The 22,482-nt window shown below is 34.8% G+C and overlaps 3 protein-coding genes, 1 long non-coding RNA gene and 1 other non-coding gene across 7 annotated transcripts; 3 read left to right on the top strand and 2 right to left on the bottom strand.

Moving 5' to 3' along the window:
* Positions 1-531: 531 nt before the first annotated feature.
* LOC149987399 (uncharacterized) lies at positions 532-2,085 on the bottom strand. Its single transcript, XR_016498430.1, has 2 exons — positions 1,950-2,085; positions 532-1,806 (listed from the first exon to the last, which is right to left on the bottom strand). It is a non-coding gene; the product is annotated as an uncharacterized LOC149987399 (long non-coding RNA).
* Positions 700-3,162, top strand: LOC141044517 (protein SOSEKI 4-like). Its single transcript, XM_073528970.2, has 4 exons — positions 700-874; positions 1,243-1,312; positions 1,501-1,616; positions 1,763-3,162. Exons 1-4 carry the CDS (start codon positions 700-702, stop codon positions 3,160-3,162), a joined length of 1,761 nt encoding a protein of 586 aa, XP_073385071.1.
* Positions 3,163-3,292: 130 nt separating this feature from the next.
* LOC112295911 (uncharacterized) lies at positions 3,293-5,266 on the top strand. 2 transcript variants are annotated; one of them, XM_090244556.1, is made up of 5 exons: positions 3,293-3,501; positions 3,764-4,099; positions 4,251-4,352; positions 4,498-4,662; positions 4,853-5,266. In XM_090244556.1, exons 1-5 carry the CDS (start codon positions 3,293-3,295, stop codon positions 4,959-4,961), a joined length of 921 nt encoding a protein of 306 aa, XP_090100682.1. In that variant the 3' UTR covers positions 4,962-5,266. The 2 variants fall into 2 exon arrangements, with proteins under 2 accessions (XP_090100682.1, XP_024403716.1); XM_024547948.3 differs by lacking the exon at positions 4,498-4,662.
* Positions 5,267-6,543: 1,277 nt separating this feature from the next.
* LOC112295743 (putative prolyl 4-hydroxylase 9) lies at positions 6,544-10,509 on the bottom strand. 2 transcript variants are annotated; one of them, XM_024547659.3, is made up of 9 exons: positions 10,431-10,509; positions 9,207-9,621; positions 8,724-8,822; positions 8,352-8,509; positions 8,119-8,221; positions 7,874-7,969; positions 7,515-7,580; positions 7,266-7,385; positions 6,544-6,909 (listed from the first exon to the last, which is right to left on the bottom strand). In XM_024547659.3, the coding sequence occupies exons 2-9, from the start codon at positions 9,333-9,335 to the stop codon at positions 6,826-6,828; spliced, it is 855 nt and encodes a 284-aa protein (XP_024403427.1). In that variant the 5' UTR covers positions 9,336-9,621; positions 10,431-10,509; the 3' UTR covers positions 6,544-6,825. The 2 variants fall into 2 exon arrangements, with proteins under 2 accessions (XP_024403427.1, XP_090100683.1); XM_090244557.1 differs by having other exon boundaries at positions 10,294-10,509.
* Positions 10,510-12,922: 2,413 nt separating this feature from the next.
* TRNAP-CGG (transfer RNA proline (anticodon CGG)) lies at positions 12,923-12,994 on the top strand. The gene has a single exon. It is a non-coding gene; the product is annotated as a tRNA-Pro (tRNA).
* The last annotated feature ends 9,488 nt before the right edge of the window (positions 12,995-22,482 follow it).

The raw sequence follows: 22,482 nt of genomic DNA on the forward strand, positions 1-22,482 counted from the left end.
TTCAGCTGCTTTCTTTCGTTCATTTTCACTTCTTTTCTTAGAGAAGTGCATCTTTCACGCCTTCTGAAGTGGGGTAGTTGAGAATTTAATGCAACGATGAAGTTCTGCTCCGCGTGACTCGTGCAACTGGTTTTTCGCATTGAGGGTGGTGGAGGTATTTCCACTGTCAGACTTCTTGACAAAAATTGAATTTGACGCGTTCTCACTTAATGCATTCCTACAATAGATTCCGTTATACCCTTCCGCAGTCCAGTTTTAAACCGTTAAAGACTGTAATTTCTGCTGTGAAGAAGTGCACTGAATTGGTCAATTTCCAGGATTAATAGTTAGTTACGCGGTTAGATGGTGTGAACTGGTCGGCTTTGATCTCCTCTTTGCTATTCGGAAGATTGCATTTTGTTTTTCAGTCGCTTGATACTCTCAACAAGCAGGAGACCTTCTCTTGTGCATGGTTTTCACAAACAATTGATTCATTTCGTGAACACAAGTACAATTTTCCTTCCATCAAGAACTTGCTTCATCACAAACCACTTTTGTGTCAATACGCAGGGATTTGAATTTACTCGAATGCGGAATCAGATTTCATGATATCCATAAATTCTTCGTATATCTGATTGTTTTTGTGAGGTTTTAGCGTCCAACATTGAGATTGAGACGCCTGCGACTCAAGTCGATTGAGTAAAAACACTGCAGTTCAAAATGCCTAGTCTGGGAGCCGTGAGACGCTCAGGCAGCATGGAGACCTTACGTCAATCCCCATCTCTTTGTCGCGCTGCCGACGTGCTTTATTTGCTCGGTCGTGGCGCCCAGCTTGAGCATCTTCACATGATAAATGTACAGTATGCATCTCATCAACCGGGCCCTACTTTTAAAGGTATTCAGCCTACACCCATTTTTTATAAAAATCATTTAGTCACTTTTTTTAATCTTTTTTCTATTTTTTTCGCATCTAGACTGGATTTCTTTTCACAGCTAGACTACATTTCTCTTCAGAGACATGAATTCATGTTTGGAGTTGTGTTTTATAAAATCTCGCTCTATCTTTTTCTCTCGCGCGCTCGCGCGCACGCACACTCACACACACGAACATATATATATGCCTGATTTTCTTGCAAGTGGTGGTTTCTGTGAGTTTGTCGATGACGTATACCTGCTATGAGAATGAGCGGACTTGTGCTTAAACACTGGCTTAAAGATTATTGGGCTTCTGTGCTCCACAATTAAGACTTTTTGGCGTTTCAGATGTAAAAAATCGTTTAATCGCGCTGCGCGGCAGCGGAATGCCAGGCTCGTTTTCTTGGTCTTACAAAAGGTATTAATCTCCTTTTAAATTCGAACCCCCTTGTTTGTTTTTTGAGTTGATCTCATTGAATGACGAGGTAGACTGAAACTAGGTAATTTCAACGTGTGAATGGGTTGCTAAATTATCAAAAACAGTTCTGCTTAAATTGGCACATCCTCTTGTGACCTACAACTGTGAGGTCCTTGATGATGAAACAGGAATTACAAGGACACGTTCATCTGGTGCGATTTGTTCGACGATGATTTCATTCTCCCTCTTTGCGAGACTGGCGAGTATGTCTTGAAAGCTTTGGAACTCTTCAATGCGTCGCAAGGTGCGTTAGAGAATGAAATTTGCTGGTTTATCACAGCCTGCAATAGATTATGATTGATTCTCTGTGGCATGATTTTTCAACTAGCTTGCACAGGGAAAGCAGATATAGTACGACTTATTCTCTGTTTCTCCTTTGCGCTGTGGCAGATAAAGATGTCGAATGTAAAGAGTTACACATGCCAACACAATCCCTGCCCATTAGGAATTCTAGAGTCAGTAGCCCAGTCAAGCCATTAAGATCTTCTACTTGGGAAGAGCAATTTGACTTAGAAAGCGAAGTCTCCATGGCAATCAAGAAGAGTTTGATCCTCATTAGTGATGCTGGTAATGTCACCTTTGACAGCAGCTTGAACTTGAGCAAGCAGACTATGAATAAACTTTCTCATAACAAGAGAGCGCTTGAAGTTGGTCACTTAGATCATAGTGATATCTCCAATACTGGCACATACGCCTCACTCGACGCAGTTGAGAACCAGCAGTTTCCTGATCAGCAAAGATCCAAGTGCAATGCAGCCAGAACAGAAAAGGCCACAGAGGCTAAGCCGTGCTATGCAAGATCGCAAACTGTGCACAGAAAGACTTCAATTCAAAGGGGTGCCTGTAGCAGAGGCATATCTCCTGCAGTAGGAAATCCAGGCGAGGATACGGACTATCCAAGAAATGAAATGAGGGGCGTTGTACCCATGGCTGGAAATTCTTTAATAGCAAATCAATGTAGTGCGGGCTCACAAACGTCTTTCAGAGAGACGTCGCTACAGGGGGGAGTTGCGAAGGATTGCAACGAGTTGGTAGACCGTTCGGCAGCCGCAATCATCAAGAAAGATGAAATGTTAGCCTTTTCTTCCTCTCCGACCACGATCCCAAATGCGAAGAGAAGAACGTGGGAGAAGGAGATTAACAAAGACAACATGTGTACAGGACTTAGCCAAAGTAAAAGCTCCGACGATGAGCATCTCAGCCCTCATAGGGAAGTCCATAAATCAAGTTCGCCATGCTTATCTGCTTCCGATGATCCGTTCTTGTACAACGTATTGCGAAAGGCAACCAGGCTGGGAAGTCCTAGGCCGCGGATGTGCAGAGGAGTTGATGTCGTTAATTCAACTCGAGCCAGGACGAAGATGCACTTCAGAAGCAAACCAAGGGAAGTTGGCATTGAAGTCTCTAAGAAGCCTGAGAGGCAGCCAAAATGTTTGGTTGATGAGACTTCAAAGAACAACAATTCCTGTTCAAAATCTCCAAAGATACATAGCAGCTACACCTCTTCAGAAAGGCCTGCGAAAGAACTCAAGTCACTCTCCCATTACTTTGAGACCAGGGAGAGAACTTCATCCGTTATCAAGCTTATGAGTGAAACGCCATCCATAGAAGAAAAACCTAGGCAGCAGTTGATCAGCGTTCAAGCAGACCCTCAAGCACTTAGTGATGCTGCTCTTGCTACTAACCCACCTCGCCCAGAATTCCGATCTTCTGGCAATGACGCTCTTGATGCTTCTTACAGGAAAACTATGGAAGTCCTTGCCAAACTTCCAGTTCGAGGAGTAAGTTAAGTTCACACAACTCCTCAGAGAAATAATTGCAGATGCAGTGATACGTGTAGTGTCAGAAGCAGAGGAACACAGGTTCAGATCCGAATTGGAAGGCAGTAAGCAAGGGCCGAAATTTGACACGAAGAGCTCCATGGCGTGTGCGCTTTCACCCAGGCAAGTCCCCGCACCAAGGGTTGAACATGATGCTCACAATTCATGCTCTATGCACAACACGCACGGTAGAACTGCTGCAATAACCCTAGAGGAGTCCTCAAAGAACAAGTCTTCGAGGCAGAGAAGACCAAATTCCAAGAAACCTCTAGGAAAAAAAAATAGTAGCTCACTGCATTTGATTTCCAGGTATGGATTACTCAGTCCTTGAGTCACGATAAACTAATCCAAATACAATTTAGGAAAAAATGGAATCAATGTTAAAAGAGGATTATTGACCACTCAAAGAAGGTTTAAGACAGCATCTTTACAGGCACTCTGTTGTGACATGCATTAAAAAGAGACTGATTATTCTAAAGGCTCATTATGATAACAGGGCTACTTGTTATCCCATGAGCAAGTACGGTACGATTGAATAACAACCGCTTCAATGTTGTCTGGAAATAAACAGCCAAAGGTCTGACGTTACCTTGAAGATCCCTGATGAGAGGACGATTAAAATTTCTAGGAATTCGAGCAAGGAGTCTTCTCCCAAGCACTGTGCTGAACAATCAAACACGGAGAAAACGTCAATCATATCTCAGCTCTCGGAAAGCTTTTTGTTGGATTCCCGTACTTCACATTCCAGTAGTGGTATCGAATTGGGGTTGACGCGGTCCATTCAGATAGCAACCAAGGCAGATACCACTGCTGTAGCCATTCCAGAACAGCCTTCACACGAAGTCTCAAAAGAATGTCCTTTTGACCAGCCTGGCAAGCCAAAAGATTACAAGAGTAGAGAAGACAGGTGAGTCTAGGTTATTATTCACTTTCTTGTACTGCTCCATGCTTTTAATTCAACGTACTGATCAAAATTATTGTGGCTCTCTTTTGAAATATCAAAGGATATTTTTATTTTTCAATATACTATAACGATGCAGTGTGACCTTTCGTGGTAGGCTGTTGACTCCAGGTCTAACGCAAATGGATCGGGAAAAGTCGCTTCAAGATGCAGTCATGAAAAGCGAACCTCCTATGAACTTGGTTTTACATGAATGCTCGTAAGTAAACGCAGTCCCTGATTGAGTTAAAGCTCACCATTAGTATTAAGATTCTATATGTCTTCTAGACTGAATTAAACGTACACTTATAAATTAAAGTAAAAGGTACGAGTTGAAAGCAGCCTGTTCAACACTTTGTGTGCAGCACCGAGACAATTACAGCCGTTCCTACCGCCGGATTGCCATTTTATAGCAGCAGAACTGTTGACCCTTCAGTCCTCTTGCAGCCAAGTTTTGAGTTGTATACGATATTTATTTATCTATACACGAAATTCTTACCAAACTTGAATTCAAGCGCAGAGCATCGATTGTAAAACCGAGGACTTCTCATGTTTCATGTGTATAAATATTTCAATTTGCGTCTCACTCTTCTGAAAACCAAGATCTAAGAAATATACATCTTATGTGGAAGACTTTTAATTTCAGTCCGATTTGATATGGATATGTGGGAATATAACCCGATTGCCCGAGGTTAAGAGGGTTGCATTGTATTGACGCAGGCAATGTGGGAGGACCTTCAAGCCCGAGTCATTGCAGGTACATATGCGGGGTTGTCACTCAATCAATAAGTCCAAGTTGTCCTCGCGGAGAAGGAAAGCATCTGTTTAACTTCTAGAAATCAACTCACTCTATGCAAGAATGCCTCCCTCATTGACAACAATTGTTAGTTTTTCCTCTATCTCTGAATTTTGCGTCCAAGTATCTTACAACTTAGAGCTTCATACATGACAGCTCCCAACAAGAGAACAGAATTGTAAGCAGCTGGCTCTTGAGCTGCTCCCACTTTCTCATGAATCGAACCGTGTAGTTCGGATACAGCTCCTTTAATGAAGTTGTCTCGCAAGGTATTCTGTATATAATGGGGCGTAACAGTCGATTGCTTTCCTTGATTTGAAAGGAACGGAAAGCATCTATTATTGCGTATCTGGCTTGTGCGGAAAGTCCATTACTCGTGTCTGTCTTCACTCTTATAATTTCCTCTTCTGCCTAGTGGAGCCAATCGACATTCTGTCATTCCGAACTCTATTTTCTTTTTTATTGTATCTGAAATATAACATTAAAAGGTATTGCTCAAAAGATTGTATATATGTTACATAAAAACTTCAGATTGTCACTTGCACTTCCTGCGGCTAGTTAATCAAAATGAGCACCTTAATAAACTCATGGCGCGCTTCTAAATCCTTCATCTGTGCTGGTGAAGAAACAGCAGCAAGCTGCCCCATCCCCGTGAGAGCGATGCTACTGAAGGAAGCCGACCCATTCTAGACCACTCCCCATTTCCTACTTACTTACTTGTTAAGTTTACAGCGTTTTTTTTTTTTGTTTTTTTTTTTTTTAATTTTATCAAGGAAAAGTGTTGGAGGAGCTGGTTGAATTCCAGTTACCTCATTCACATATCATCCTTAGTTAGCATAAAATTAGGTGAAGCTTGATAGCTAACTAGGTGTCACACTTCTTGATTATGGGAAAGGAAGATTTTCAAATTTTGTAACCCATCACTGATCAGAATTAGGATGACTTGAATGTTAGATTTGGGTGAAAGATCCTTCTAAAAACCTCTTGATTTCTACTTTATTACAGGGCATATTTTTCTTTCATTTTCACACTGACTGCAAATATGCTTAAATGCTTAAGTTATCGGAAATGGGTCAACTGCCTTAATTATTGCGTATACCAAGCACAAACTTGTTGTTAAAGCCTCCAAATCCAGAACTGTTTGGGACAATATCCAGGGAGCTAAATTGTCCATCAATCCCCTTCACTCTCATGCTTCAAGTTTTTCATTTGCAAATGCATGTTATTATCAAATATCACGACAAACTAAAATTCCGGTAAAATGTAGGTCGGTGCTGAATGAGCAGGGTAGTACACCATTTGCAATTTCTCAGTTCCACCGTATACGTAATAGTATAAAAAGAGCTTGACGCCTATAGAGCATATTGTCATTGACATACCACATCCAGACTTTTACCAATGAAGGCATGCCATCAGTGAGCAGAGTTGTCCGTATGTCTACAAGAGTGTCAAAAATCAAACCTTAGCTTCACAGCTAAGGTTGTGTAAGACTATGTAAGCCATGCAAAAGGTTTCAACTATCCACAGAGTTGTATAAGAGACAATCTGGACAGTTCAACTGCATATCTCCAAAATAGACATCGACTAAACTAGCAAGATTAGCCAATACACAAGGTCAAGGACAATGTCTTCTTAGTTGAAGAGTTTAGAATTTCTTAAGTGAACTTTAAGCTGGCAATAATCCAGCGAACAACCGTTTCTCTGGAACTCTGGTTGGCAGAGACCAGGAATGTTAAAAGATAACACCCATGACTTAATTGATGGATTCAGGTACGCACAGATTTTACACTTTCTCAGACCCGATACTTTTGTAAGATAACCTGAAGCTCCTAGAGTACTACCGAAAGAACTTTAAGAAGGCAGCAAGTTATAACAGTCACCAGTGGGATCTTTCAGATTAAAATTTGTCGGTATTGCGTATCCACTTCGTGGCGACCCATTTTTCGCCTTTGATAACTGGACAGCTTCCATGCAATGCGGTCTGTTGTTGGGAAGACATTAGAACAAGAAGGTTTGCACGTTCATCGCCAAGCATAACCAAAGCACAAACAACTGATGTAAGGAGGGTGTTAAGAAATAATTTTCTTTATGTTATGTCGAAAGAAACCGAAAATTCATTTGGTTGAATCAAACGAGGGTTTCTCTTTTATGAACTCGAACACAGAAGCATCATTCGACTCCCTTGTAACATAGTATTCATACGAACAACTGAAAGGAAGACTCCAAGCAGACCAGCTGGCATCACAATTTGAGTAAGTTCGATGAGCTTCATTGAATAAAAGAGAAAGAATTGCTAAATTTCATCATAGAACTGAAGCCAAAGAAAAGGACCTTTACCTTGTCAAATGTACCGTTAGGATGCATTGAATAGAAAAGAAGAGCATCGCCTTGGCGGGGTTTCACTTTCAACCCAATACAGTCCTTATAATTATAGCCTGTGTTCATATTTTGAAAGTTCTGTTGCATTCATGACTATATATTAGATGAGCGTATTGAAACTTGCTAAATTAGAAAGTCTAGAAAGTAAGACGAAATACCTCAACCAACGCTAGAAAAGATTGAATCAGATAACCTGGAAAAACTTACTTCGAAGGGAAACATCGTTTCTCCGCCCTCTTCGACGTCTGATAAATAAAGGAGAAAGGAAGCCATCTGAGCAAGACAAGAAAAACTATAACCAATGAGGGATGGCCTGAAGGATAGCTGAATAAGACTTAAATTGATACATTTCACTGGACGTATTAAGGCTGGCAAATCTAAGATCATGCACAGTTAAAATATGTAAACATCGACAGTTGTTCGTGGAGGATATATTCACCATATTCTCTCAATCAGTAACAAAATGTTACGAGACAGTTGTTTCAGAACACAGGGATCAGCAAAATAGATCACATCAACTACCCACATCAAGTCTCAAAACCTACATGAGAGTGTAAAAGGATTACCCGCTGGCTTGGTTGAGGACCATACTCAGCTGGATCAAAAACATCATAGTGACAATCGTATTTTTGACCTGGGTTGTACCGCAACACATTAAAAGCCTGTAGCAGCCACAAATTCGATCCAATGAAGATGAGAAGGGAAAAGAAAATTTTAACATTTTAAGGACGTTCACCAGTACATGACATGGTAAACAAATAGTCTTCAAAGCAAGCAAAAGTCTACGTTATCAACGGAAAGTGATACAAACCTCCCCATTCTGCCGAGGTATCATGGTTGCTCTGGCCATCTTCTCCTCAACCTCCGCTAAACTCTGTGTTTTATCTTCACTGGCTCTCAAGAAAGTTCCAGAACTGCCTCGAAAGCACACCCACCGAAGAAGAACATTAATTCCAAGTAGCAGGCAAGTTGCATTTATCAGACAGTAGAACCGATCTTTCAAAGTCAAGTAAACCCTAACAGGATGTTAAAACTTCCACCCACCTAGTTCTGATTTCTTTCGTTGTGGCTTCACTCTCCCCTTTCCTCAAAGCCAGACCAGAAGGAGCAAGACGTGTCCTCGCAAGCTTGATGATGGCTTCACATTGCTCTTTGCTTGCAAAATTCGGATACAAAAGGGCACGTGGTTTCCAACTTAACACCTGAATCAAAAAAAACATATACCACCACCATCCCACATGTAGACATCAAGCATCTGTGACCAAAGCTTCAGAAGTGATACCTGAAGAACAGCCCGAGAAGAAAAGAACACACGCTACACGAGTAATTCGTAGAAAGAACAAAAATGTTCATACCGAAGACAAGAAAACACACGGGTTATCTGCCACTTATAAGAGTCATCAAACTGTAAAATACCTGGAAAGGAATGTCAGTAACAGAACTGTCTCCAGTACGGCCATGTTCGAACACAAGTTTCTCATTGGTGACGGGGTCAATCACCACATGTTTTTCTTCCTGAAAACAAACGCATGGCTTTACATCCAGTCCGTCTAAAATTCTGAATAGGCTAAGCTCATGGATTCTACAAGAAACCAATGAAAAAAAAAGAACAACAACAACAACAACAACAACAACAACAACAAAGGATTGCGTAGTCTGTATGGGAGAATTTTCAGCAGACCACCAAGAAACATTCTATAAGCAATTACAACAACAAACCGGTACACTAAGCTCTATGCAGAAAGTGCTTTTTCAGTAGAGAGGTTTTCAGAAAAACTGTCAGCTCAATTGAGAGGTAAGTAAACTTGTGTCATTGAATAATTAAACTTGTGCCAATCCAAATTCGTGTCTAGCATATAACATCAAAGAGTAAAAAAATTTCATGTATACGAACTATACCTTGGAGAGGGAATTGGAACCGTAAAAGCCGACCAAGAAGAAGAATGTGCAACACAAGAGCACCAGAGGAAAACCAAGCTTGTATCTTAAAGGGTTTGCACTCCTTGCCCGGACCTTTGGCGTTTTCATGTCTCAACCGTTTATAATCGGTGTCAGCCTTCCTGTTCTTTGCACGCAAGGAGATTAAAATAAGGCACGGACTGCCTGGGAGGCAGTGTCTTCACTCAAGGGTCGGAATATAGAGGGCCTAGCAGACCCTACATTTAGCTACTGAAAATCGATTCAATCCATGTAAATCATTGCAGATAATTGCGCCAAATTGTTATTGAGACTGTCCTTGAAAACAAGATAAGTGACACTTTAAAAAACCGATTCTTTGGAATAATCCTTCTCCGTTTCCAGCCTCAAAAGCTTCCTGGAACCACCAAGCAAGAAACAACTCAGAAAAATGCAGCTAGGAAGTCACGCGATGGAGCTATGGCAAGCTGTCTCACACATGTCAAAATTTCGATCTCACACGAACACAAAAATATTGATCGGCGACGTAAAAGTCCGCTAAGAAATGAACACAACCAGTGTGAAAAATTGAACACAAGTGGCACAAAATCGATATCCCTCAATTGAAGCTAAAAACACACACCACCGATCTCCAGTGCAGAGGGAAGAAAAATTTGAAACCCACTCTCAAAGCTCTCTCACTATATGACATGATGACACGATTGAAGAAAAGAGAAGATACAACAGAATGAAGCAGTGAAAGTGTTATTGCCCATTGCTTAATACCCATGAGAAGATTTCCTCCATTCAAATTACCGACTAATCACAAACCACTGGCCCTTTACCCACTACCCTGTTTCCTCTATTCCAAACCCCTAAACGAAGATTAATCTCTACAATGCATGTCCACCACCAACTGCAACACAAGCAGCAAAAAAAACACAGCAATCGTAGAGGGCTAGAAGTAGCTTGATAGCCATAATGCTCCTCGCCGACGGAGAGCATTCTCCCGCAGTTAACTAAGTTCCACTTAGACTACAACCCACATACTTCAATTCCAACACAGCTCGGCAAGGGAGCGATTGCGTACTAACAAGACCGACTCCGCATGAACAAAGACAACCCTTAAGCCTCTTCAATCCCCTCAGGAAGGGGGATGGGGGCTCCGCGTCTAACATGAAATCGATCGATCGCAACAAAAGCTTCAAGCAAACTTTCACTTCTCACCGTGAAAACTCTGTCAGGAGCGATTTCCGAGTCGGAGAAGGAAACCCACAAGCTCAATCCACACGAAACCCCAACAAATGGATCCACTGATGAACCAAATGCCTCGAGGTTGATGAATTTGTGTAACCTGCAGAGATGGCGTTGAGATGAAAGTTCATGGAATCAAGCACCGAGCGCAGGAGCGAGACGACGGTGCCAAATCGTCGTTTAGAGCTCCGCCCTCGGCACCCAGAGAGCTAAAAAGTTAAACATAAAAGCACAATGAGGACGGAAACATTTAGATAAGGACGAAAATGTTTGGATGGTGACGGAAAAGTAAACGTGCCTGGCTCTCAGGGGGCTTTTCTGATTTTCTTCCCAGTGATACGTTCTCTTTTTTTTGTATCAGAGTGTGAATTAATTTTATGGTATGGAAATTTCATTTTACGTTTTATGTTTTATGTTTTATGTTCTTTTTTCTTCTTTTTTTTCAATATCTTTATGAATCTATGTTAGTTTGTGAATTAAAAATTTTCAATTTGAATACTTTGTAATGCAATTCAAATGAGATTCTAAAAATAATCAAAATAGATATGTTTGTTATTTTATTTATGGAAAATATGGATAATAATTAAGGATGTAACACGATTCATACAATCTTTAACGTTAAATTGTAAATAAAAATACATTTTTGAAGAATGAAAATCTAGGAAAATTTCTAGTAATGTAAATGAAGTGATTTATCAATTGTAGGTCATTTCTACGTGCAGTTGAAGTTTAATATTGCAGATAATTAAATACCACCCAAAAAATTGTAAACTTCAGATGTTATTTTAGTTAAAAACAGATGAAGAAATAAAAATAATTTTTGATATAATTTTGTTCTCATTTTTAAATATCAAAAAAGGAAAAAAGAATTGTGTGAAATTTAACTAATTCAACCTTCACTTGATATATATATATATATATATACATACATACATACATATACATACATGGTGTTGCTAATGCCACCATAGTTCATGCTATTGTCACCACTACCAACTAAACAAAAAACATTTAGTTCTATATTATTTTAATATACATATATATTTTTAAAACTTTCAGCATATTTTATTCAATCTACATAAATTAAATAATTTAAAATCTATATATTTATATTTTTAAAATTTGTCAAGTTGGTGGTTGATTGTGATGACATTAGCAATAATATATATATATATATATAGAGAGAGAGAGAGAGAGAGAGAGAGATAAACATGAATTATTACTGTTATTTATTTAATTAACTTGTAAGCTTCTTAATGAACTGTGTAACTCATGCTCAATTCAACAAAAAGAGATAATTTGAGTTGAGTATGAACCAGCAAGACTGAAGTAGATTAGGTCATTTCCGAGCAAACCATGTTACATTATTTTAAAGGATTTGACTTGAGTGAATGTTGAGCATGGTTGACAAATAAAATTTGTAGAAAAGGATGAAAAAGTATATAAAACACTCACTAAGAGTTACCTCAACAAAAACTTGTTATTATGGATGTAAAATTTCCTTTTTAGAAGTGCTGCAGGACCAAGTCAGGTTCACTTAAAAAATTAAAAAGTTGGTTAACATTATTTGTCGAGAATTTTACATAAACTTTGTTAGAACTATTTTAAAGTAGCAGAAAAATAAGGATTAATACAACGCTGTCAATTTTACTACTGATTTTCTAAAAGTTGAAACTTTCCGGCCTTTTGATATCCTGGCATGAAAATGTTAACGTCTCAACATAATTAGTCTTCTCGACATAAATTTGTGTGATAACCTTCCAAGATATTCATAATTTTTTTGTACAACTTCTGTGGGTCATTTAAGAATTTTATCAGATAATGCATCAAATATGAACAAGCTATGATTTTCATAATAACAATGATGGTAATATGAAAAGACTAACACAAGCATGAATGAAGTCCCATCAGAATTACTTATAAATAAAAATATGACAGCGATTTATATAAATGTAATTACAAAATGAAACAATAAGGAGAATTTTGATAATATTTATACAATTTTGTAGAAATAATGATAATGAATATAACTTTGAGTCACAAAATAATCATACAGATATTTTAGTAGGAGTTTAAGAACCTTTCTGTAAGGATTTCAGTAACAAACTATCCAAATTTTTGGTTGATTTTTTTTTAAAAAAAAAAAATTAATTTAAAAATCAATGGAAAGATAAACTTAATATTTGAATGAGCATTTAGTTGTACAAATGTTAGAACTGTGTTCAATAGAGACATTGCACTTTCATTAATAAAACTATAAAATCCATCCTCAAATGTTCAACTGAAATATAAGTGTATGTTTGCAGAAAACATGAAATATAATTCTTAATTAGAAACATAATATATACAGAGAGAGAGAGATATAGATATAAACATAAATATAGACCTTACACAATTGTATTCCCATGTTGTGTAACCACGATTCTCTGTATTAAAACTTAATTTCAAGAAAGTGAAGCGTCGACGGGAACTTGGTCTAGGGGTATGATTCTCGCTTCGGGTGCGAGAGGTCGCGAGTTCGATTCTCGCAGTTCCCCACAAAGCTGTGACTTTTTCTTCTCGAGGCTTCAGATTATTTTTAGTGATAACATGTGCCTGCCAGCCTTCCAGGCGACTTTCAACTGAATTCAGAGTGGCAACACAATCTCCCGTTTGCGGGTTCCACTGTTTGAACGGCTCTTTCAGCTTAAACATTTCAATCAGTGTCATGGAGAGTACTCACAATTTTGCTAAGCATGGAGGAAATCAGGAATGGTTAACTCCACGCCACCAAACATATCTCTCAACTTTATGGAACAAATTGCTTTGGAATATGTACATATGCAAAGTGATTGTCAAGGTACCAAGCTCTAAGCACATGGGTACCAACGAATAAGCATGCATTTTATACATGAGCATAGCAACTATTGTTCTTACACCACAGAATTCAATGGACAATATTATCCAACATTGGGTCCTCCTTTAAAATGGAATAGCTTCTATTAAACATAACAAAAGAAAGCAATACATTGTTTCCTCTATTCTTATACCAAGAAGGAGATGCATCAAAAGACTATAAGATGGGGATGTATTTGAAGGATTGTGTCTTTTTGGTATTCAAACCAATAGACTATTTCCATTTAGATATTTCAAATACTTCCAATAGTAAATAAGATTGTGACTTTTATCTTGGTTTTTCTCAAATAAATTCTTATTTAGTGGATGTTAACATTAGTGTAGTAAGGACTTGTATTTTCATCATCTCTGTTTTGTTTCTTTGTTATTTTTTATGTGTTGCAATTGCATGTAAAAGTTATTGGTTCTTGCTTTGCTTCTCATAACATTGATGGCAATAAGGTTCTGTAATACAACAATGTTGATTATAGTCTGTTGCTTTTCATTTTGATTTATCCATAATCTTAATTTTTCTCATTTTGGTTGTATGTTGAAAATGAGACCTTGTTTGTCAAAGATTGGAATATAATTTATATAGAATTTTAACTAGTTATTTTTAAAAATTTATAGCAATTATCAATTGTGATGGTATTTGGTTTTTTTATGAGATTTGTTTTGCAACTTATTTTGTAGCATAATAATTTAATTGTTCAAATTGAAGATTTTTTTACCACCAAGTCTACTATTAAAGATATTTCTTTTAATAAATTGTCTTATGGTTGGTGCTTTTAATTATTATGAGTATCTCTTATAATTTTAAATGTAATTAAGGAGTAATACACAATGTAATAGTTTTATCAATTTATACTTATTACCATTGTTTATAAAGAATTTTATTATTTTCAAAAACTATAATATATATGTTGATAAAATATCTAATTATTAGAAAATATATTTTATACATATAAATATTTATATAGTTCAAAAAAAATATGAAAAATTTCGTCTTCATAAGTGTAAAATTTTATAAATGTAATGAATATCTATACTAATCAAGTAAGTAGAAATATATTTGTTAGAAAAAATCTCCTTTAAAAAACTTTTAAAAGGTTTTTTAAATACAAGTTAGATCTTTAGACTCCTCTAGATATATCATGTGGCTATTAAAAATTATTCTACAAGTACTACACTTCAAGAAGATTTACTAAAAGCAACCTACAACTTGGATGCCTAAATTGTAAGCCTTATGGTCATAAAAAAGCTTCTACAAGGTATTCTTGGTAATTAGAATATATATATATATATATATATATATCGAATATTGAGCTTATCTTTGATCTTTTCAACATCTTTGTTACATACCAATCTTAGTTTAAAGCCTTCTAGTATTTTTATATTTAGTAATAATAATTTAATTATTTAATATCTTATATTTATCTTTTCTTTAATTTTTTTTTTAATAATACATAAGTATATTGTCTTATAGAGTTTTATTTGGATTAATGTCTTTTATAATAATTAATTTTTTTAGAAGTACCATGATTAGTTTTTTAGTACAAAAATATATTATATAGATGTATGTTAACTTTAGAATTTTAAATTATTTTTTAATAATTAAAAATAACTTTATTAAAAAAATTAGAGTATAATATGATGACTTCTATTACATTGACATATTTTAATATAAATATTAGATTAAAAAAATAAAAATAAAAAACCTAATTTTAAAAAATTAATTAAAAAATTATCATTTGATTTCTAAATTATAGATAAAAAAATAAAAAGAAGTAGAAAACTATTTTTTATGTTGTTTTTTTTTTTTTTTTGTTAAAATAGCTATTATTTACTTTTTAGGATCATAAATAAGACATGTCAAGGCAAATTAAAAAAAAATAAAATACTCTAGACATCTTTAGATGAAAGTAAAGATTAATTTCTAGCAAAAATTAACTAAATAAATATTAGATTGATACCAAAAGAAGATTGGTTGTAAACTAAGATCGATTTAAGACTCTAAGGTATAAAATTGCATGTCCACAAGAAATGAAGAATTTTTAGTTTCACTAATGAATGGAATCAAAAAAATAAAAATTAGAAGGTTTCTACATACATAAAGTTTAAGCAGTTTGAACTTCGAATAATTTAATAAAAGATATGAAAATTTAAGATTAGATTCAAAAGATTCTAGTTTGCTGGTTATTGAAGGTTTTTAAGATCTTTAGCAATCCATTAGTTGGATTGAAGTGAAATTTTGTAAGTTGGTAGTATCTTATATTCTAAAATGTACACAAATTTTGAGAGCTAATTAATAAGGCAAGAAGTAGATATCAATGCTAGGATCTCAATACAAAGATTGGAGGCTGCTTTATACTCTATTATTAATTTGTTAATTTAATTCTTTTTAATTTTTATAAATCTATTATTAACTAAAAGATTAATAGGTATAAAATATTTAAAGCAAATTCAAGTATTAATCAAAAATTTAGAAAGATTTTATGCTGTTATAAAATTAATTTAAGAGTAATTATGACATGCTAGGATTTATTTTGGATTTGAATAAGATTTCTTTAAATTTTGGTCATAATTATTTAGAATTTCTTGAGAATTTATTTAGAATTTGGCTAAAATTTAATTAAAATTTAAATAAAGTTTCTTTAATTTTAATTTGAATTGATCAAAATTTCTTAATTATTTTTTAAAAAATTGATTAAAACTAATTCAGAATTTTATTAGAATTTAATTAGAATTTTGACAGAATATAATAAAAATCTAATAAATGTTTTTTTAGGATTCAATTAATATTTAATTAGAAATTTTTTATAATTTATAAATTTATCTAAATATGTTTTAAGAATTATTTAAGGCTATTTAGGAATTGATTAAAATTTGATAAGATATATTTGTGATTTGTTTTAGGATTAATAAGGTATATTTAGAATATTTCAGAACTTACTTAGATTATTTATGATTATAAAGTAAGAATTTATCATTCTATTAAAAAATTTAAGTATATATATATATATATATATATATCAGAGAATGTTAAAATAACCTTAGTTTTTGTAAAATTGACCTATATGTCCAAACCATCATTGCACTTCTCTCGTCTTCCATTTTCATTCCTCACATTCTCTAAGTTTCCAAATCCCACTGCAACCCTTCTTTGTTCCTGGTTCCATATTATGAATAATCATTGTTGTTCTTGTTGTCCCTTCAATTCTTAGTTCTGATATTTAATTCAAATCTTGCCATGAATGTTAAACATAATACTACACTTTGCACCTCAATAAAATTGTTTATCAGTCTTTTTTATCAAATGAACATATGTTGAAGAATTCTTAGTTTTTAATGTGAATTAGATTGAGTTGAAATTGGTCAATATAAGTATACATAATATTTTTTTATGTTTTTTTTGTTTGCTTATTTTTTGGACTTGGCCATCATATCTTTATGCCTTTCAAAAAAATTATACATTAAAATGTTTTAGAGGTTTATCATAGTAAAATGATTATATATATATAATATATGAAAAAATATTTATGAATTTATTTTCATAGACATACATATTTATTCTAATATTTATCTTTATGATTAAATAGAAGTAGGTAAAAGTATATTTATTTCATAATTTTTTCTAAAAAAACTTTCTAGAAGCTTTATAGATGTTGCTTTGATTTTACATGTGTTGTAGTTGATTAATAGATTAGAAACTTAGTCAACAAATTAATCACCTATTGATAGATTGCAGAACAAGCTAACTATGTGATGCATATATGGAAAACTTGCCTTCTAAGTTAAAATATGTATCTTACAAAGTCAACATCTTTTGGAGGTTCTATAAAATACTACGATATAGCTCCTAATTAAGAGTATATATAGAAGCAAGAGTGAAGCCTCCTTTACTCTTATCAATGCCTTTCTAGTCTTTAGTCTTATTTCAAGATTTTCTAGTCTTCTTATCTTTGGAATAGCCATTTCAATTTAATACTATACCATCTTTGAGTGATTTTTTAGTCTTTTTGAGTGATACATGAGCGTAGTGAGGTTTTCTTTCTTTGAGATTTATGTCCTTGACAGTTTGACAAGAGTGTTTATTCATTGTTCTTGTCTTGTTTTAAAAATAAGTGAATTACTCTACTTCTATTTTTATATTTTGAAGGTTGTGGATTATTGACTTTTAAATAAACTATTTAATTTTCTAATATTGATATCTTCTTTAAAAAAAATGGATTATTTTTTTTTGTAGAAATTTTTAATTGATATTAGAAATTATAAATTAGCTTCTTTTAATTTAACTTATGGATTTATTAAGGAAAGAAAACATTGTAGATGCTATGCTTGGCAAAAGTAAGAATAGATTTGTAACTATTACTAATCTTTAAGAACTTATTAATTCTCTTAGAATAGAAATTTTATGCATCACAAGCGCCAACTATGGAATTACTAATCCTACGCTTATAAAAAAATATTTAGAGTCTATGTCAAGAAGTTATAAAATTGAAGAAAGAAAGTAAATCAACCTCATAACAAAATCCAAGAAATTTTACTTTTATAAGTACAATAGGGACAAAGATTAGTATACTTAAGAAGTTTGATGGAATAAGATTAAAATTTTGAGGATTTTTGTAACAAGTCAAGCTCTATCTAAAGTTGCATCTCTTCTAATACTTTGATGGATTTATTCAAGTTAGATTCATAAATATACTTCTATCTAGAAGTATTCATTTTTAGTTTGTACCTTTGATGGAAAAAAATTCATGACTCTTTTATAATCTTAATTCATTCTTAGTTGTGTTTATAGCCACATTTAAAAAAATTGATTAAAAAAGAGTAATAGAGATCAAAAAAGATTAATAGAGCCTTCTCTAGTCTTGTCAACTCGTTTCTTATTTCCAATCTAGTTTCAAGAGTCTTCATGTTTTCTAGTCTTTGGCAATAGCCATTCCAGTTTCTCTTTCAATATACATACTTGTTTATTTATATTTTTTTACCTTTCTTTGAGTGAAGGCTCACTTGTCTAAATTGCTCTTTTCATCAAGTTCTTATTCTTGACAAATTGATAAGAGTACACTTATAATATCAGAGCTTTGTTTTTTCTTGATAAAGAGTAGATTATCCCTTTTTCTTGATAAGACATAAGCATATTAAGAGTTGCGGATTACCCTCTTTTAAACTGATATTATTTTTAGTATTTTCTTTGTTCTCAAGTCCGTTCTCTTACTTGTCTTGAGCATTATTAGACATTTTTTTTCTAGGTTTTATCATGGCAGAGCTTGTCGAATTGAAGAGTGTAATGACACAAATGTAAGAACAATTGAGGCAATTAATGCTTGTGATGCATCAACTTAATTCACCAATAGAAAGAGGAACAAGAATAATAGAAAGTGGAGATGTAGAGATGGTCAGAGCTGCCTCAACATCTACACCGAATCATCCCCTTCTCCCATGGTGGAACACCATTCAAATGCTAGAGAACCAAGAATTGCCTTACCCGAGAAATTTGATGGTACAAGATCAAAGTTTTGAGGATTCATCAATCAAGTACAATTGACAATCGAACTTCAACTCCAAAGCTATCCAATTCCAGGATCACAAATCAGGTTTATTTGAACATTACTTTTCGGTTGTGCATTATCATAGTTTTCATCTTTTCTTGAATGACAAGGTCCAATATTGGATAATTTAGAAGCTTTCTTGGTAAAATTTCTATCTATGTATGGATAACATGATACAGTTTGTGTTGTAACAAATAAGATCCATATCTTGCGACAAGAAAATCAATATGTAACAACATATCTTTCATAATTTTGACAACTTGCGATTGATACCAAGTGAGATGATGCTGCACTCATTAGCCAATTCATTTATGGACTACAATATGAGGTAAAAAAATTGATGCTCAATTTACTGTCACGGATATACATATAATTATCTACAAGAGTCGATAAAAATATGTAAAAGTAGATAAAAGTAGGTTAATTATGCAATATCTTCTAGAAAAGCTTCCTAGAAGCTTCATAGATGCTGTTTTGACCTTATAGGAGTCCATAGTTGACTTTTAGGTTAGAAACTTGGTCAACAAGTTAGCCATGTACCACACATGTTGGTAGCTTGAAGGACAAGCTAACTACGTAGTCCACTCATAGAAAACTTGCCTTGCAAGCAAAGACATGTGGCCTAGAAAGTCAACACATATTAGAGGTCTTATAGAATATCGCCACGTGGCTTCTAGTTAGATAGTATATATAGAGGCAAGAGTGAAGCTCTCTTCACTCTTGTCAACTCCTTTCTTGCTTCTAGTCTAGTTTCAAGGGTCTTTAGTTTTCTTGTCTTTTGGCAATAGCCATTCCAGTTTTTCTTTCAATATATATATTTGTTTATTTACCTCTCTTTGAGTGAAGGCTCACTTGTCTGAATTATTTTTCATCGAGTTCTTGTCCATGACAGATTGACAAGAGTACACTTACAATATCAGAGCTTTGTTTTTCTTGAGTAAGAGTGGATTACTCCTTTCTCTTGACAAGACATAAGCGTATTAGAAGTTTGAGGATTACCCACTTCTAAACTGATATTGTTCTTAGTATCTTCTTTGTTATCAAGTCTTTCTTTTCTTTTGTCTTGAGGAGTATCAAACAAATTTTTCTTCTTATTGTCATTATGGCAGAGCTTGTTGAAATGAAGAGTGCAATGGCACAAATGCAAGAGCAAATGAGGGAGTTAATACTTGCGATGCATCAACTCAATTCACCAATACAGGAAAGAACAAGAATAGCAGAAAGTGGGGATATAGAGATAATCGGAGCTGCTTCAACATCTGCAACAAATCATGTTCCTTCTCCAATTGTACAACACCCTATAAGCACTAGAGAACCAAGAATTGCCTTACCCGAGAAATTTGATGGTACGAGATCAAAGTTTCGAGGGTTCATCAATCAAGTACAATTGGCAATCGAACTTCAACCGCAAAGCTATCCAACTCCAGGATCACAAGTCAGGTTTATTGGCACTCTACTTTCTGGTTCTGCATTATCGTGGTTTTCGTCTTTTCTTGAACAACAAAATCCAATATTGGATAATTTGGAAGCTTTTTTGGCGGAGTTTCGATCTATGTATGGTGAACACGATGCAACTCGTGTTGCAACAAATAAGATCCAAATTCTGCGACAAGAAAATCACTCAGTAACAGTGTATGCTTCACAATTTCGACAACTTGCAATTAACATCAAGTGGGATGATGCTGCACTCATCAGTCAATTTCTTTATGGATTGCAATACGAAGTAAAGAAATTGATGCTCAACTTACCTGATCCTCAAACTTTGAGTCAAGCAATCGATTTTGCGGTAAAATGTGATAATCAACTTTTCAAATTTTGATCCGAGAATCATTCACGGGAACCTCAACGTTATTACTCAATGGCAACATCAACATCTTTGCCTAACGTACATTTGGAAGTAGAAGACATGCAAATTGACGCGGTACGTTTTAAACCCCTAAATGAGCAAGAAAAGATTCGTCGTCGTCAAGAAGGATTATGTTTATATTGCGGAGAACCTAAGCACACTGCTCAACATTGTCCAAAGAAACGATGCAACTATAAAATGAGGGTTACGACGGTCAAAGAAGAGAACATGTCGGAAAACGGATTCGTCCAGCTACAATAGGGACCATGCAGCTGGAACCTTGTACAATTCCTAATGAAGGTCCTATCCTCTCCTCAGAACCCTCTCCTTGTTTTATAATAGACTTATATTTAGGACCTAAGAATTACAAAGCCTGTGCTTTATTAGATTCGGGAGCCTCAACATGTTTTTTAGATGAACAATTTGTTAAAAGTCGTAAAATACCTTTTGTACAGAAACCTAAACCAGTACATGTAGAAGTCATAGATGGTCGTCCCTTGTCTTCTGGAGATGTCACTCATAAAACTCATCCTATAAAAGTAACAATAGACGGTCATGATAGCTATATAGCTTTTAACATAATTAAATCCCCGTCCAATCCAGTTATTTTAGGTTTATCCTGGCTAGAAAAATATAACCCTCGAATAGATTGGAATTCACGTAAACTTGACTTTTTCCAGAGCGTTATTAATAGTTCTATCAACCAAGTAAAAAAATTATAAGTCTAGTATAGTAAAACCCGTACTGATAGGTACAAAAGTATTTATACACGCAGCAAAAGAAGGATCAACTTTTGCTATTTATGCTGCACCTATTTTTGAAAACGTAAAGACTTCAAGTGGCATTCCAAGTCAATATCAGGAGTATCAAGACGTTTTTGAAAAAAAGAATGCAGATATTCTTCCTGAGCATCGCCCATATGATTGTTCAACCGACCTCAAGGAAGGAACTCAACCACCATTTGGATCAATTTACAGTTTATCGCAAGATGAGATGGCTGAACTTAAGACATATATTGACGAGAATTTAGCGAAGAATTTCATACGCCATTCAAAATTTCCAGCAAGAGCTCCAATTCTATTCATAAAGAAAAAAGATGGATCTTTACGAATGTGTGTTGATTATCGAGAACTCAACAAGATCACAATCAAGAACAGGTATACATTACCTTTGATATCAGGACTCCTTGACCAGTTGAATCAAGCTAAGATCTATACAAAAATAGATCTAAGAGGAGCATATAATCTAGTACGGATCAAAGAAGGAGATGAATGGAAGACTGCGTTTCGAACCAGGTATGGACATTTCGAATATAATGTCATGCCCTTTGGACTCACGAATGCACCAGCTGCTTTTCAACATCTCATGAATGATGTATTTCATGAATTCTTAGACAATTTTGTCGTGTGCTATCTAGACGATATCTTGATCTATTCTAAGAACGTCGAAGAACATGAAATACATGTTCGTCAAGTATTACAAAAACTTAGAGATGCAGGATTGTACGCCAAGATGGAAAAGTGTGTATTTCACACTACTCAAGTTGACTTTTTAGGATATATTATTTCAAATGATGATCTCATGATGGATTCTAAGAAAGTCCAAACAATCATGGATTGGAAGATTCCAAGGACAGTAAGAGATGTCGAATATTTCTTGGGATTTACCAATTACTATCGGATCTTCATCAAAGATTTCTCACGAGTTATAGCTCCACTTACATGCTTGACTAGTAGAGACAAATTCCAAT

The sequence above is a fragment of the Physcomitrium patens genome, chromosome 19, assembly GCF_059467195.1.
Source record: "Physcomitrium patens ecotype Gransden chromosome 19, ASM5946719v1, whole genome shotgun sequence".
Lineage (NCBI taxonomy): Eukaryota > Viridiplantae > Streptophyta > Bryopsida > Funariales > Funariaceae > Physcomitrium > Physcomitrium patens.